At 37.9% G+C, this 15,920-nt stretch overlaps 2 protein-coding genes and 1 pseudogene across 5 annotated transcripts; 1 reads left to right on the forward strand and 2 right to left on the reverse strand.

Moving 5' to 3' along the window:
* The window catches only part of LOC111454712, a 9,974-nt pseudogene extending 7,460 nt beyond the window's left edge, over nucleotides 1–2,514 (reverse strand).
* Nucleotides 2,515–5,077: 2,563 nt separating this feature from the next.
* LOC111454713 (calcineurin B-like protein 10) lies at nucleotides 5,078–9,768 on the forward strand. Of its 4 annotated transcripts, XR_002712485.1 has the most exons (11): nucleotides 5,078–5,495; nucleotides 5,591–5,762; nucleotides 5,900–5,982; nucleotides 7,065–7,124; nucleotides 7,902–8,010; nucleotides 8,087–8,139; nucleotides 8,254–8,334; nucleotides 8,412–8,524; nucleotides 8,655–8,788; nucleotides 9,362–9,411; nucleotides 9,515–9,764. XR_002712485.1 is itself a non-coding variant. In XM_023096228.1 (9 exons), exons 1-9 carry the CDS (start codon nucleotides 5,484–5,486, stop codon nucleotides 8,707–8,709), a joined length of 738 nt encoding a protein of 245 aa, XP_022951996.1. In that variant the 5' UTR covers nucleotides 5,078–5,483; the 3' UTR covers nucleotides 8,710–9,116. The 4 variants fall into 4 exon arrangements, 1 of the variants encoding a protein (XP_022951996.1); XR_002712484.1 differs by having other exon boundaries at nucleotides 9,362–9,768; XM_023096228.1 differs by lacking the exons at nucleotides 9,362–9,411; nucleotides 9,515–9,764 and having other exon boundaries at nucleotides 8,655–9,116.
* A 327-nt stretch (nucleotides 9,769–10,095) lies between these two features.
* Nucleotides 10,096–15,595, reverse strand: LOC111454711 (glycine dehydrogenase (decarboxylating), mitochondrial). Its single transcript, XM_023096227.1, has 15 exons — nucleotides 14,172–15,595; nucleotides 13,827–14,072; nucleotides 13,664–13,741; nucleotides 13,314–13,414; nucleotides 13,034–13,229; nucleotides 12,818–12,943; nucleotides 11,962–12,147; nucleotides 11,769–11,882; nucleotides 11,525–11,677; nucleotides 11,258–11,446; nucleotides 11,082–11,159; nucleotides 10,876–11,001; nucleotides 10,695–10,793; nucleotides 10,488–10,605; nucleotides 10,096–10,399 (listed from the first exon to the last, which is right to left on the reverse strand). The coding sequence occupies exons 1-15, from the start codon at nucleotides 15,417–15,419 to the stop codon at nucleotides 10,305–10,307; spliced, it is 3,153 nt and encodes a 1,050-aa protein (XP_022951995.1). The 5' UTR covers nucleotides 15,420–15,595; the 3' UTR covers nucleotides 10,096–10,304.
* Between the last annotated feature and the right edge of the window lie 325 nt (nucleotides 15,596–15,920).

Raw genomic sequence — 15,920 nt, forward strand, 5'->3', positions numbered from 1 at the left:
TTTTTTTTTTTTTTTTTTTCTTTCTTTTTTTTTTTTTTATAGAAAACCCTAAATTTCCTAACTCACACTATTTATAACCAACCTTTCATAACAAAAAATTATCTAATGACTAATTAACCCCTATCTACAGACCCAAGTCATCTCACAGATTAGAATCAACTTTTAGAAATTTGGTCAAGAGGCCAATGCACGTTAAAATAATCAGAATCCACTTTCTTGATGGAAACATTTTAGAAACTAATCCAAACTGCAGCAAAGCCTATTCTTTTATCATGTCCTATTGGTTAAATAAAAATAAACAAGATTAAAAAGAAAAATCGCTGGTGGTTAATTACCAAATTAAAACTTTGGAAGCAAAACAAATTCATTAGACAAAAAAAGATAAGAAATAAGAGGGGTAGGGTATTTTTCCAATTCATCTGAGAAGATCTCATGAAGAGATCAAGAACTCTGCATTCTGATCTTCTCAGGTTGAACTACAAAGCCTGAATGCTCCATTTTCAGCACTGAAGACAAGACTAAAACATAAAGAACTCAAGGACATGCATTCCAAATAACATGCTATTGTCTTCCAATTTTTTCGTAGAGGAAAAAAGAGACCCAGGAAACATAAATGATAGCTTTAGGAGAAACGTACTTGCACCATTTCACTGACAAAATTAAATCCTCCAGGCCCAATAATAGATCCTGCTAGAAGGTATCCAGTTATAACCTGATAAAATATAACACATGTTACACATACATTGGATTTCCATATCAGAAATCAGATCACATCCTAGGAATGTTATTCACCATCAAATAGCTTAGGTAAAAAATAATCATACTGGTTGTCCAGCACAGGCGAAGGCAATTGCCACCACAAGTTGCAGAGACAATAACGATAACCAAATCTGAGATCAATCTGCCAACTCAAAAAATCATGAGTTAATATCCATTCATTACTTAAGGGACAATTATATGAAATAAAAACATACCTCAAGTCTAGCTGCAGCACTGGATATTTAGACTTGAAGTTGGATATGATAAAGACATTGTCCTGAAAAAGAAGGAAAATAAGAAGTTTCAGCAAACCTCTGAACATAAAACAAACATCTGACATAGAATACCAAAAATGAAATACTTGTACCTTCCGATCAATCAATGTAGGAGTGTCTTCAGCTCCATTATCACTGTCCAAATTGAAAACATTTTGAAGCTGAAACCTAAATTAGAAGCACAAGTTTTAGGGAAATACACGCTTAATCCACTAGTATGGCCTGAAAGTGAAATGTAATACTCAAGTAAGAAGCATATACTTTTCCTCTTTCGTATCATTTTTCTTTGACTTTACCCTTGCCACAGTCTCCAGAACTGCCTGATTAACAACGTCAATCAATGAGGGCAAAACCAGCGCATGATTGTGACCGTATATGCTTGAAACAGTTTACTTTACTTATGTGAATAGGATCCATAATTCACGTGTTGAGCTTATTAAGTCTTTAAGAATAATGATCACTAGTTTAAAATATACCTGCTGCTCCGCTACGCTGTTGTTGAAGCCTCCTGCATCAGTTGCTGAAATACAAGAGAGAGAAATGTCCTCACATTACTCAAATAGAATATAGAAGGTATCAACATCATAATAGTGAAGCCACCAGCGATATATCTAGCATACATCATGCGCATTGAACAACTTTCTCAAACTATTTAAACACTAAAATAAATATGTAAAATACGTGAACAATAGAAGGATAGAAATAACAAATGGGATCGATATGTATTGATCTAAATGATCAAATTGAAAAGCTAAAACCAAAGAGGTAGAAAGAACAATTCATACAGAAATCGTAATTACAGACAAATTCCGTATTAACATCCTCTTACTAAGAAAAGTGAGAAATACGTATCCAAATGCTACAAAACTGAAACGAACCAGATCAAAAAAAAAAAAAAAACAAACAAACAAACAAACCACATAACTATAGAACTGAAGAATTCGTAAACCAAAATTAACGCAAATTGCTAAACCAAACAAATGAAAGCCCTAACAAAAAGGAATGAGCAAACGAGATCTAAGATCTACTAACCTTCATTCTGCTCATTCTCCTTGAACTCATTCTCCAAAGCACGATCAATTATGTCAGCAAAACTACCCTCCTTATTCCTCGGACTGGATACATTACTAGACTGGAGAGTAGCGTTAGCGAGAACCAGGTGATCCGCGTCGGAGAGGGCGAGAGCGGTGGAAGGAAGTGAGAGGAGAAGAAGAGAGATGAAGATGGAAATGCAGTCAGATGAGGAGGAAACCTTCAACATTGCAGGAATGTTGGCAACTAGTTGCTCACCATGGGAGAGAAATGGAGGTGAAAGGAGAAACACAGGGATTCGGAAGCAGGAGAAATGAAGAAACCAGGAAGAGAGAGAGTGTGGAGGAGAAGACGATAGCGTTGAAGAGAGGGAGTCAGTAGCTAACCATATCAGAGTGAAAGGTCAATGTGTAGTTCTTGAACCGTCGTTGAATAGCGCATCGCCGACTTCTGGAGGTACACTTATATATATATATATATATATATATATATATATATTTAATTTAATGAATCATAATAATCGAATTAATTTTTATTATAAACTTTAATAAATTTTAATTTGAAAGATGATTAAAAAATGGTAATGTTGACTATAATTTGAGTGTATTAATAATTCAAATAAATAATATAAATAATTAAAAAAATTAAGATAATGAATGGATTTATTTTATTTGAATGTAATGAAATAAATTATAAAATTTGTGAAATTTGGAGTTTTTGTGAATTTAATTTATAAAATGTTAAAAATATTTAATAAGTTTATGAATCACAAATTTTAAAAACTTTTTAAAACTGTGTAGAGAGAAGTTATTGGGTTAATTCTTTTGGTAAATTAAAAACAATAAAAATAAATTAGGCTCCATATAAAAGAGATTATAAGGTAGTAAAATAGGAATTTTTGTTTTTTTTAATTGGGAGGAAAATAGAATTTAAATCTATAATTAAATTTTGAAATGGAGTAATATTGAGAAGTCATAAGGGACAGTGGAGATCCAGTGGGGATGGGCCCCACCCACGTGGCCAAGTTGAATTGCCACTTGGGATTCTTATAAACGACATTCAACGACGTCGGTTAGCCTCATGCGCCGTTTTGGACCCAAGCCTGGATTATTTGGGCTTGGTTCTGTTGTCGGTCTTCAAACTAAAAAAAAGAGTTAAAAGTTTAAAAAATACTTATGAATTTTTTAAAAAATAAAATAAAAAAGATCAAACACCTTAGCACCACGTTGATTTCATCTGTACGATATTGGCGCTGTTTGAGAAACACGACTCTCCACAATAATATGATATTGTCCGAAACACGACTCTCCACAATAATATGATATTGTCCACTTTGAGTATAAGCTCTCACGTCTTTGCTTTGGGCTTCCCCAAAAGGCCTCAAACCAATGGAGAGAGTATTCCTTAATTATAAACTCATGATCATTCTCTAAATTAGTCGATGTGGGACTTTCATCATCCAACATGTTGTGGAGAGTCGTGAGAGCTTATGCTCAACATGTTGTGGAGAGTCGTGAGAGTTATGCCTTTTGGGGAAGCCCAAAGCAAAGCCACGAGAGCTCAGGTTCAAAGTGGACAATATCATTAAAAAGTTAAAAGTTTAGAATTTTTTTATTAGAGAAAAATAGGGATATATATTTTTTATTTATTAATTTAGCCTAAATTAAAATAGTATTTAACCTATAAACATATTTATATATTTGTGCCAACAAAATTATTAGTTTAAGTACATTTCATAGGCAATTATTGTCGGAAAAAGTATTGTTAGTAAGAACAAAAATAAATGAAATGGAAAGGTAGACCAAGAAAGTAACATGTCATGTCATATTTTATTTTAATTATTTTAATCATTAAACAACGTTGTCAAAATTCACCTAAAATTTATATTGGGAAGTATAAAAATAAATATTTATGTCATGAATTTTAAAAAAAACATTATCCATGGTTTAGATTAAAAAATATTTTATTCTTTTTTTAATTATAAAAAAAAGTTTACAAGACTTAAACAAAATATTATAAACAAATAAATAAATAATAATAAAGAAATATGAATACCGGGCAAGAGAATTCATGGCCACCAGATTAAAATAAAATAATATTCGATTAAATAATAGTCCAATTTTTAAAAAAATAAATTAAATGTTTTTTAAATATAATATATGACTCTAATTCAGTCTACGATACGATCCGAATTAGTTAGATTGGTCCAGTAACATAAAGTTCATCATTCAAACCAACTCAATACAATCCTCAGTTCTCAAGTTGGGTTAAGTTGTGGAGTTGTTTATTTTTTTATTATTATAAAAAATCTTATTTATGCACGTCCCATTAATAACTGGGTCTAAATATTCTTGAAATTTTATAATAATCATTAAAATTAAATATAAGTTTTTTTTTCAACGGTCTATAAAAAACTTCAGACATTTTTTGTTGAAAGAGTAAGCTGATTTAAGGAATGATCATGGGTTTATAATCGAATGATATTCTCCATTGTTATGAGACCTTGTGGGAAGCTATGAGAGGCTCAAAGTGGACAATATCATACAATCATGGAGAGTCGTGTTGATTTAACATGGTATCAGAGTCATGTCCTAAACTTAGTCGTGCCAATAGATTGGTAAATCCTCAAATGTCGAACAAAGGACTCCACGTCTCGATTAAGGAGAGGTGTTGGATGATCCCGCACCACCTTTGTATCATATCTAAGGGATTCCTGGGTTCAGGCCGAAAAAGCAATGTCACACGATCATTATCAAATCTACTGCAATCTTTTTCTGTACGTGAGGATCCTAATCCCAACAGAGCGCCTTTACTTCTAATAAACTATGAACTAGATCAGAATCATTCTCAACGAGTCCATAAGAAGTGATCCCATTTTTTTCATCGGGTTCGGATAGAAACTAAAGGTTTTGAACGATCGATCCTACAGAACAACTCAAAAAATAAAGAAGTATCGTCAATTTCTTCCTGCTCATTTTTTTTTAAATTTGAAAGGTATTAATTTACTAAAATCCAACAAAAATAGAGCATGAGAGTTGATTTGAGTTTCCAATCAATCTCAAATTTTCTCAAATTTTGGATTGGATTGGTGACTCAACAGTTACCTCTAGTTGCTTTCAATGAAATTAAACTAAGTGATTGATTGTTGTTTTAACGTCATATCAATGGTGAATCGAGAACTCTATATATGCACGTTGTCAAAGCGGGAAAGAGTTGAAAGTCGACAGAAATGGAAGAATCTGTCCAGATCCAGTTACCCATCTAGTTCATCCTCCATCCCTTTCTCTTCTACGTATGCGACACGTAAACTGGGAAGATTTCGCTGCGATTTCTGTTTTATGAAGGCAAACATGGAGGAAGGAGACGATGGGATGTAGGCGTTCGTAAATTTTTCTGGAGATTTGAGTATCGACAGCCATGAGTTTATCGGTAAATTCTCGACGCTTCCAGCTCTTTCATATACATATTTGAAACTACCATTAATTTAAGATCGAAGTTCGGTTTCTGGTTTTGTTATTGAACAGAGCTCAAGTTTCTTTACGGTGAGCGAACGGATCTGTGCGGCATTTATACCAATCATTGCGGTTGTAGAGGCCTTGATTTTGACGATGAGCAGATGCTTTGATTGTCGCCATGAGAGTGAGAAAGGTCGCCGCTGCCTTAGTGAACTTTCTCGGCTTGCTAGTGAAACTAGATGTAAGGGTTTCTCTCTTTCTTTAGGGCGTTTTTTTAACAAATCCTTGTCAATTTAGGAGACTGGTGGAGTGATTTGATTTCTTGTTCATACTACGAAGTGAGGTTTAAATTTTAGCTTTGGTGTGGGTGTTGTACAGTTTCTACCAATGAAGTGGAAGCGCTGTATGAGCTTTTCAAGAAGCTGAGTAGTTCGATTATTGATGATGGATCGATTCACAAGGTAGTGGCTCTTGGATTTCTGGCTTCTTCTGATTTTTCTCATATATTCCATGGATTCATGTGATTGATTCACTATGAGATTCCACGTCGGTTCGGGAGGAAAACGAAGCATTCTTTATAAGGGTGTGGAAACCTCTCTCTAGCATCTCAAATTTCTTCACAGAAAAGCTTAAAGTGGACAATATCGGCTGGCGGTGAGCTTGAGCTGTTACAAATGGTATCAGAGCCAAAATGATGTGCCAAGAAGGAGGCTGAACCCCGAAAGGAGTGGACACGGAGCGGTGTGCCAGCAAGAACGTTAGGCCCCGAAGGAGGGTGGATTGGAGAGTCCCACATTGATTGAAGAAGGGAACAAGTGCCAACGAGGACGTTCGGCTCCAGAGGGGGTGGATTGTGAGATCCCACATCGGTTGGGGAGGAAAACGAAAGAGGCTTGAGTCAGAAGGGGGTGGACACGAAGCGGTGTGCCAACAAGGACGTTGGGCCCCAAAAAGGGGTGGATTGGAGGGTCCCACATTGATTGGAGAAGGGAACGAGTGCCAGCGTGGACACTGGACCCCAAAGAGGGGTGAATTCTGAGATCCCACGATTGGGGAGAAGAACGAAACATTCTTTATACGGGTGTGGAAACCTGTCCTTTTAAAAACTTAGGAGGAGAACATTTCTTTCCATGAATATACCGCAGCATTCTTTAGCATATAGCACATATTCACTCCATTCACACTATGAATTTACTTTATGAATAATGCTTTTGAAGCTAGTTGGTACCTCACATCATTCTTTTTTGAAAGATGCCATCGTAACAATAATGGAAGCACTACCCATTTTAGTGTAGTACATGAAATTTCCATTAGCCTGCATAAAGTTCTGAAGCATATCATAAAAGTGTAGTGGAGAATACTGTAAAGCTCTAAATATAAAGTGAATATAGTACAACAGTAAATGACATGTTCAAATGTTTGTATTTTGTTTCCATCCCCTGTGGGTTCTGACATGAGATAAATAATCCATTTCACTGGAGCGGGAACGCCAATTAGCAAGAACATCTTGGACTCTTATTCTATGTCTGGTTTCATACTGTAGGAGGAGCTTCAGCTGGCACTTCTCAGAAGTCCATATGGCGAGAACCTGTTTCTGGATCGGGTAAATGCAATAAATTAAGTGTATGAAAGCCCTTTTTCTTCATTAAGATTATTTACATCATAGAATGGGCACAAGACACACAATCCAAGTCACTGTCATCATGACCTTTTATGTTTTTCTTAATGTTTGTCACTGTTTCCATTAAGGTTTCTCAATCTTTATACTTCCATGTATAAAAATTTTGTGATGGAATTTATATGTTCAACTAATCCTTATATGTGATTTATTGCTGGTAGAAAGGTTAACTTGGGGTAGTAGAAAGGAATCACATAAAAATAACATTTAGTCATATATTAAGTTAGAATGGAATCTTGATACCGAGGCATGGAGTTACGGTGAGATCTCACATCGGTTGGAGAGGGGAACAAAACATTCTTTATAAGGGTGTGGAAACCTCTCCCTAATAGACGCATTTTAAAATTTTTAAAGGGAAGCCCAAAAGGGAAAACCCAAAGAGGACAATATCTGCTAGCGGTGAGCTTGAGTTGTTATAGTTTCCCTCTTATATGTTCTCTATGATTATGTTCAACAAAATCATTCTATTTCGTTGTCATTATGTTTGTACTCTGTATCTGTATTTCTCTCTCTGTAGAATACAATGAATGTATAAAATTACTATACATTGGATGGGAGGTCCTAAATGTTTTTACACAATTAAAAGTCTCTTCCATCCACCAAATGAGAAGAAAAAAAAAAGTTTTTTGGTCAGAATTTTATTGACCATGTCATTTTATTGCTCCTTTTCTTTTGCTTGACACTTTACTACTTTATGCTCAGGTTTTTGATCTTTTTGATGAAAGAAAAAATGGAGTGATTGAATTTGATGAATTTGTCCATGCTCTTAGCATTTTCCATCCCCATGCACCTACTGAGGAGAAGATCGACTGTAAGTGTAGAAGAGAACGTTTGTTTGGCTCTATCATCTTGTATATGTATTGATTTTTGTCCATGATTTCTTGTAGTTGCGTTTAAACTCTATGATTTGAGGCAAACGGGGTTCATCGAACGTGAAGAAGTGAGTATTAATTGGGTCAAACTGATGTGTAAGCCGAGCTTCAAGGGGTAGAAGATGGTTGTTTTGTTGGTGTCATTTGGACTTCTGGCTAACTAGGAGTTTTGCTGGATTCAGGTTAAGCAAATGCTTATAGCAATCTTAATGGAATCTGACACGAGGTTATCCGATGAACTTCTCGAAGCAATTCTCGACCAGGTCTCGGTCGAACCTATTGCCATTTTTTTTCTTTCTCAGAGCTCTTTGAAGTTTCTAATGGCTTGTAGTGCCTGCAGACATTTGCTGATGCTGATGCTGATAAGGATGGAAGAATCAGCAAGGAAGAGTGGAAGGCTTTTGTAAGCAAACATCCATCTCTTTTGAAGAACATGACTCTTCCTTATTTGAAGTAAGTAAATTCTTGTGTCGGAATGACTTTTCAAGTGCCTAAAAATACTTGAAAAATCATTTCAAACAAGTCCTTATTATTTATAAGAACACGAACTATATTTAGTTTTTAATGGTGTTCAATCTTTCAGAGATGTAACGACAATATTTTCGAGTTTTGTTTTCAACACTGAGGTTGAAGATTAAAAATTTCGCAGCCACTTTTGCATTGAACTGAAATCACTGGATCTTACTTCATTAGAACTGAGGAAGCATCGATGCGAAGGTATCACTCAGGCCAAAACACTCTGGTTATTCCATCTGTGCATTGTACAGTAGTATCATTTTCCAGGCTTTGTGTATCATTTCTTGCCAGCGCTCTACCATTGTTATTCTAGCTAGCTTGTTCATAGTCTAAGAGATGTGTTAGAATCTGCACATGAATGTATTTCTTGACTTTGATACCGATATCGATATCGACATCGGCATCTTTTTGTATGCTTTTCTAGTTGTAATGAAGTTTTGGTCCTCTTCATACGTGTACAAATTGAGCGGAAAATATATGGTGAGCGAGTGAACAAAATTAATAAAAATCGAAACGATTTGTTTTTTCAGTTTGAGAATGAGGTTCCAGATTAGATTGATGGAATCCCGTTTCTTGGTAAGCAAGAGAATTAGTCGTCGTTCGCAAAATCAAACCAACAAATTGCTTCGCCAATAGGGGCTACTTCGTGCGAAATAAAAATGTTGCTTGAAAAGCCATTTGTTTAATGAATTCGATGCTAGCTAGGTATGACATTTTTGCTCTTTGTGCGTCAATGACTAATTTTACAATGAAAAATAATGTTTGGTTTTTCAGAATGTGGACGATGCTGAAGGTAATAGTCAGAGAAAGTCCATTCCTAAGAGGTAAGTTTTCCTTCTGGTAGATGATCTGTTGATGTCATGAGTAGGATAAATTTACTGGTTGTTTATGAACGGCTTGTGTTTTGGTGTGTCTTTGATGCGATAGGATGAGTTGAGGCAAACGACTCGGGTTGCCACTGGTTGACTTTCTGGCCTCTGAATTATTGAAGAAGCTTGGTTTTCAAAGATACAAGATACGAGTTTGATTCATTGTTTGTGCATATAGGAGTTGGTGACAAAGTTAATGTAAGATCCTACGTTAAGTGAAGAGGGGAATAAAGCACAATGCTTGCTTTAAAGGTGTGGAGAACTCTAGGCTTATAAAGGTGTGGAAATCTCACTAGAGGTTGTATTTTAAAACCTTGAGGGAAAGTTTGGAAGGGAAAGCCAGAGAAGATAATATCTACTAGTGGTGGACTTGGGCGGTTACAACAAATAGTATCAAAGCAAATATCGGGCTGTGTGCCAACGAGAACGTTGGTCCCCCAAAGAAGATGAATTGTGAGTGGATTGTGAGATCTCACGTCGGTTGGAGAGAGAAACGAAACATTGCTTATAAGGGTGTAAAAACCTTTCACTAGTAGATGCGTTTTAAAACCTCAAAGGGCAGCTCGGAAAGGAAAATTCAAAGAGAACAATATCTGCTAGCGGTGAGCTTGAGTGGTAGAAACAGAACCGAAAGGAAAAAGCGAAAAGGGAGGTAAGCAACAATTACTACAATGTTGAAGTTGCAATCAGCAACAAATGTTGTATTGCAGCAACGAACTTTCAACGTTTCAGGAAAGTGAAATGACAAATACCAATATTGGTAATGTATGTACAGTGAAACTAGAGAGGAGAAACAGAGAAAAGTTGTAATATAATTGAGAATCTTGCAGGAAGAACTGTGTAGGAAACTAAGCAGTGGCTGCTGCTGCTTCCTCGACAACCTGGTTCGCTGGCTGTAGAGTACAGATCAGGTTGCGATCACCATACACATTGTCGACACGTCCTGAAACCACCGCGAATTCCATTCAGTAACAGAAACCACGTCGACATAAACTAAGCAGAGAAGTAAGAACCAAGTAACTTGTATGTACCTGTGGTTGGCCAGAACTTGGAACCCCTGAGCCAGGAAGCAGGAAAAGCTGCATATTCCCTCGAGTATGGCTTTGTCCATGCATCTCCCATTAGCAGAGATGGCGGATGAGGAGCACCCTGCATCAATACGCAGTGAAAATCCTTGTTAAGAGTCTTATTAGATGAAAATTGGTTAAGTTATTGAACTCTGGTGAAGAGAACCTCACCTTTAGGACATTGTTGTTGATATCAGCTTTTCCTTTCTCGATCTGGGCGATTTCTTCTCTGATCGAAATAAGGGCGTCACAGAATCTATCCAACTCCGCCTGCAAAAGGCGTTTGCATTTACTTAGCAGGATGTGAAAAGGAAAAAGGTGTTGGTGTCCGTGTTGGTGTTACGAAAGGTACCTTGCTTTCACTTTCTGTGGGTTCGATCATGAGCGTGCCAGGGACAGGCCATGACATGGTGGGTGCATGGAAACCATAGTCCATTAGACGTTTAGCAACATCTTCAGGCTCTATTCCAGCAGTTTGCTGCGCCAATTGCACAACAAAAATGACCCAACTTGCAGGATAGAAACTCTAGTAAAACTTTGAAAGAAAAAAAAAACTACCTTGAAGCCTCTCAAGTCGATGATGAATTCATGGGCAACCGTTCCATTGACACCACGGAAGAGAACAGGGTAATGTTCCTGCAGAGCAGAGCATAGAATCGGATCGGACATCTATTCTTAAACAATTTACGAGGATCATTGAAGGCGTGAAAGGAAGAAACATAAGAATCAGGAACCTCTAAACGTTTAGCCATGTAATTTGCATTCAGAATGGCGATCTTTGATGCGTCGGTTAGCCCCTGGGATCCCATCATGGCTATGTAAGTGTAAGATATAGGGAGAATGAGAGCAGACCCCCATGGTGCAGCAGCTATTGTACCAAGAGGCTGCGCTTTGTCAGGAGCAGGTATGCCTCCAGTAGGTACCTTTAGAATTCAACGCCAAATTAAAATCTATTGGAAGTGTCTTTTGTATAGCAATCAAATTGAACTGAGATGTTTTACCACAGGATGTGAAGGCAAAAATGGTGCAAGGTGCTTCTTGACACCAATAGGGCCCATGCCAGGGCCACCTCCTCCATGTGGAATGCAGAAGGTTTTGTGGAGATTGAGATGGCAAACATCAGCTCCGATCCAACCCGGGCTTGTTAGACCCACCTGAAGAACACACCCAGAATCTACTGTCAATACACTCTGAATATGAATTGATATCAGAAGTGATAAGATCGGAAGACGCCATGGCACGTACCTGGGCATTCATGTTGGCTCCATCCATGTAGACTTGACCACCATTGTCATGAATGATCTTACAAATCTCATCAATGCCTTCTTCATACACTCCATGAGTAGAAGGGTATGTGACCTATCACCATTTCAACCAAACAGTCAAGTTTTAGCTCAAATTCTAATTCTCTCCATGAATGTACCATGGAATCTCTTACCATGAGAGCTGAGAGATTCTCCTTGTTGGCTTCTGCAGCCTTCTTCAGCTCCGGAATGTTGATGTTTCCCTTCGAATCGGTTCCGACTGAAACTATCTTCATTCCACACATGGCTGCACTTGCAGGATTCGTCCCGTGTGCCGAGAGCGGAATGATGCACACGTTGCGGTGGTGGTCTCCTCTTGCCTGCAAAATTTTGAGTTAGCTCACTTTTTCTCTAAGGCAAATCTTAGTTCTTTTTTCCATTATCTTTTATCTCAATGTAAGAAGTAGAAGCACTCTTGATTTTAACTTTAATAATGTCATTGCAAATTTAAAATTTTAATTAATTAATTAATCATATAATTACCTTTATAAACAATATCTTCTAGAGTAAAGTAAACTTTTGATTAGTTTGAAATTCGTGTCTATTTCATTCTTAGAATTTCAAAATAACATTCCGTCTTTAAAATTAAAAAAATAATTTTAAATAGTCATCGAACTCACTCTCATGATTGGGTTGACTCAAACTAGTTTGATCCTTAAAGTGAAGGCTCAAGCTTATTCCGACCCTAATAGTCCTAAGACACTATTAGAACTTGATCAAGTCGACCTAATATAATCCAAATGAATTGACTCGATCTTCGCTATAATGATTTTTAATCAAATTCAATGAATAAATGAATTGAATTAGGTCGAGCCAATCAAAACTAGGTCGAGCTTGAATTGAACTTAGATCGACCTTTGGCCTTTGAGCCTGTTGACGAGGCTCACCTTGGAACTCATAGACCACAACAATTGACTTGTTCAATTAAAAATTTGACTCCATGGTTTTAAAAATTTCAATCTAGTCGAGATTAGTTTCGATGTTACGTACCATGTGGTAAGCACGAATAACCATGAGGCCAGCATACTCTCCAGCCGCACCAGCATTTGGTTGCAACGAGAATGAATCAAACCCCGTTATCGCACATAACAGGTCTCCCAAATCACTGAACATCTCCTGCAAATTCGAAAACAAGAACACAAATCCAACGTCAACTCAATCTGTTTTAAGCGAACACGATGCTTCACTCAGATAATACGTATTTACCTGATACCCCTGAGTCTGCTCAGTAGGAGCAAAAGGGTGAAGGTTGGTGAAACCGGGCCATGTTACGGGCATCATCTCCGTCGTTGCGTTCAGCTTCATCGTGCAAGACCCCAACGGAATCATACTGTGGCAAAGCGAAAGGTCCTTCGACTGCAACTTCTGGAGGTACCTCAGCAGTTCATGTTCTGTATGGTACCTGATGCAGAACATAACATATTAGTCAAAGGTTACACAACTTCCTACATGAGTTTATATTCCGATGATTGTGAACGATGTGTACGTGTTAAAGATCGGGTGGGTAAGGTATGAGCTCTCCCTCACTAGCCCTGCAGGAATTGCATTCTCGACCTCGGGAGCAAGAGATTCTGCGGTAAATGGAACCTATACGAGAACAAGATATTGTCAGACAAGAAAATAAGAACCATAAAAAGAGAACTTATGAGATCTCATATCGGTTGGAGAGGGGAACGAAACATTTCTTATAAAGGTGTAAAAACCTCTCCCTAATAGACGCGTTTTAAAACCGTGAGACTGACGGTGATACGTAACGGGCCAAAGTGGACAATATTTGCTAGCGGCAAGCTTGGACTATTACAAAACTACAACTCTAGATACAATTCAAATACTTACTGACTTTCCACCCGAAAAAACCGAAAAAAGATCATCAACATCCTTTAAGGTCGTTGTTTCATCGAAAGCAACGGTGATCTGGAAAGCAATCCATCGATTGTTAATCACACAACATGAAATATTTCCATCAAGTAATCGATGCACAATATGGAACTTTGCTTACCGTGTTCTTGTCGACGATTCGAAGATTAATACCCTTCTTGTAAGCAGCATCAGCAATTGCATCAGCATTAGCAACCTTAACCTTTACAGTGTCAAAAAAGGGAAGACCTTGAACTTCAGCTACGCCTAGTTTCTTCAGTCCAACAGCAAAAGCACCAGCAAGGCCATGAACTCGCGTTGCAATGGCCTTGAGGCCCGCTGGTCCATGGTACACAGCGTACATGGCAGCCATGTTCGCGAGCAACGCCTATATAAACGAGAACACATTCGAAGCAAAGCCAACTCAATACATATTTACTAATTGACGTTTCACAAAATGATCATATGAACTATATAATCTATATACCTGAGCAGTACAAATGTTGCTGGTAGCCTTGTCCCTCCTGATATGCTGCTCCCTCGTCTGCATCGCCATACGCAGCGCAGGTTTACCCGACGAATCAACGCTAACACCAATGATTCGTCCTGGCATCATCCTCTTATACTCTTGAGAGGTAGCCAAAAAGGCAGCATGAGGACCACCATACCCCATCGGAACACCGAACCGTTGAGCAGATCCAACGACAATATCCGCCCCCAATTCACCAGGGGGCTTCAACATCGTCAACGCCAAAAGATCAGTAGCCATCACAACCTTAACCCCATTAGCATGAGCATTCTTAATAAACTCCCCATAATCCAACACCTCCCCTTCAGTACCAGGATACTGAACAAGAACACCACAAACATCCCCCGATTTATAATCGATATCCTTAAGATCTGCAGTCACTACGTTCAGATCGAAACCCGCTGCTCGAGTAATACAAATATCAATCGTTTGCGGGTGACAATTATTCGAAATGATAAACGTTTTCTTCTTCCCTTTCAGAATATTATTACACATTGCCATAGCCTCAGCAGCTGCAGTTCCTTCATCAAGCAATGAGGCATTGGACATAGGGAGACCAGTAAGATCTGTGATTAATGTTTGATAATTAAGCAGAGATTCAAGACGACCCTGAGAAATCTCAGCCTGATATGGCGTGTATTGAGTATACCAAGCAGGATTCTCCATAATATTTCTCAAAATAACAGGAGGAACATAAGTATTATAATACCCCATCCCAATATAAGATTTGAAAATCTTGTTCTTAGCAGCCAAATTCTGCATATGTTCAATCATTTGGCTCTCTGTTAATCCTTCATCGAATTTATTGAATTTCATCGATTGAAGCCTAATCGATTTAGGGACAGTGGCATCAACAAGCGAATCGAGGCTATCAAATCCACATACCTCAGCCATTTTGGTCTGTTCTTCAGGGGTAGCAGAGTTATGGCGGCGAGGGAACGTATCGCTCGGCTTCAAAGCCTCAACGGAAACGGACCGGAATTGAATCTGAGACCCGATTCCGAATCCATTTCGATTGAGAAACGAATCCGATCTTACCGGTTTTGAAACGAACGAATTGGAAGACATTGAAGAGATGAATCTCGACGCTGTGAAGGAAACAGGGGAGGAATTGAACAATGGGGGATCGATTTGTCGGTGATGCTTCGAGGCTGCAACGAGGCGCCTCAGCGCCGCCTTGTTAGCCAACCGCCGCGCGCGTTCCATATCGATTGAAGGGAAAGGAAACCCAAATGGGGTTTGTTGAGAATCGAAATGGGGTGTGGGGTTTTGATGAAAAGCTTAGATTTGTGTGGCTATGGCGTCTGGATTACACCATGGAAATGAGGGGAGAAAAAGGTGGAGGATAATATAGGGGGGAGTTCACTCTTTTCCATGAGCAAGAAAAGCAGGTATTAATACAAAATCGGTGTCCTTTTGCGTCAAGAGGGAGCTTTCTTTATTGATTTTAATAAAAACAAAAAAAACAAAAATTTTTGAATTAATTGGAATTTTAAAGGAAAAAAAAGGAATATTTTGATGAGAGGAAATCACAGCCAACCAAAGCAAGAACAGGATCGGGTTGAGGAATGAATGGAACAGAATGAATTGCCGAAGGGATCATGTTTTAATGGATCTCCAGTTTCCTTCCCAGATTTTAAGATTGGAGAAGATAAAAATGGTAACAATTTTCAAAAAAAAAAAAAAAAAAAAAAAAAAAAAAAAAAA

The sequence above is a fragment of the Cucurbita moschata genome, unplaced genomic scaffold, assembly GCF_002738365.1.
Source record: "Cucurbita moschata cultivar Rifu unplaced genomic scaffold, Cmos_1.0 Cmo_Scf00016, whole genome shotgun sequence".
In the NCBI taxonomy this organism is placed as follows: domain Eukaryota; kingdom Viridiplantae; phylum Streptophyta; class Magnoliopsida; order Cucurbitales; family Cucurbitaceae; genus Cucurbita; species Cucurbita moschata.

What these genes read in the sequence shown, in the direction of transcription:
- LOC111454713 (XM_023096228.1), top strand. An exon ending in TACTGAGGAGAAGATCGACT is followed by an intron (nt 8,011 to 8,086) that starts GTAAGTGTAGAA and finishes GATTTCTTGTAG; the next exon opens with TTGCGTTTAAACTCTATGAT. An exon ending in TCGAAGCAATTCTCGACCAG is followed by an intron (nt 8,335 to 8,411) that starts GTCTCGGTCGAA and finishes TAGTGCCTGCAG; the next exon opens with ACATTTGCTGATGCTGATGC.
- LOC111454711 (XM_023096227.1), bottom strand. Translation starts at nt 15,419, where the DNA reads ATGGAACGCGCGCGGCGGTTGGCTAACAAGGCGGCGCTGAGGCGCCTC. An exon ending in TCAACAACAATGTCCTAAAG is followed by an intron (nt 10,606 to 10,694) that starts GTGAGGTTCTCT and finishes GTATTGATGCAG; the next exon opens with GGTGCTCCTCATCCGCCATC. An exon ending in CAAGTTCTGGCCAACCACAG is followed by an intron (nt 10,400 to 10,487) that starts GTACATACAAGT and finishes CGGTGGTTTCAG; the next exon opens with GACGTGTCGACAATGTGTAT.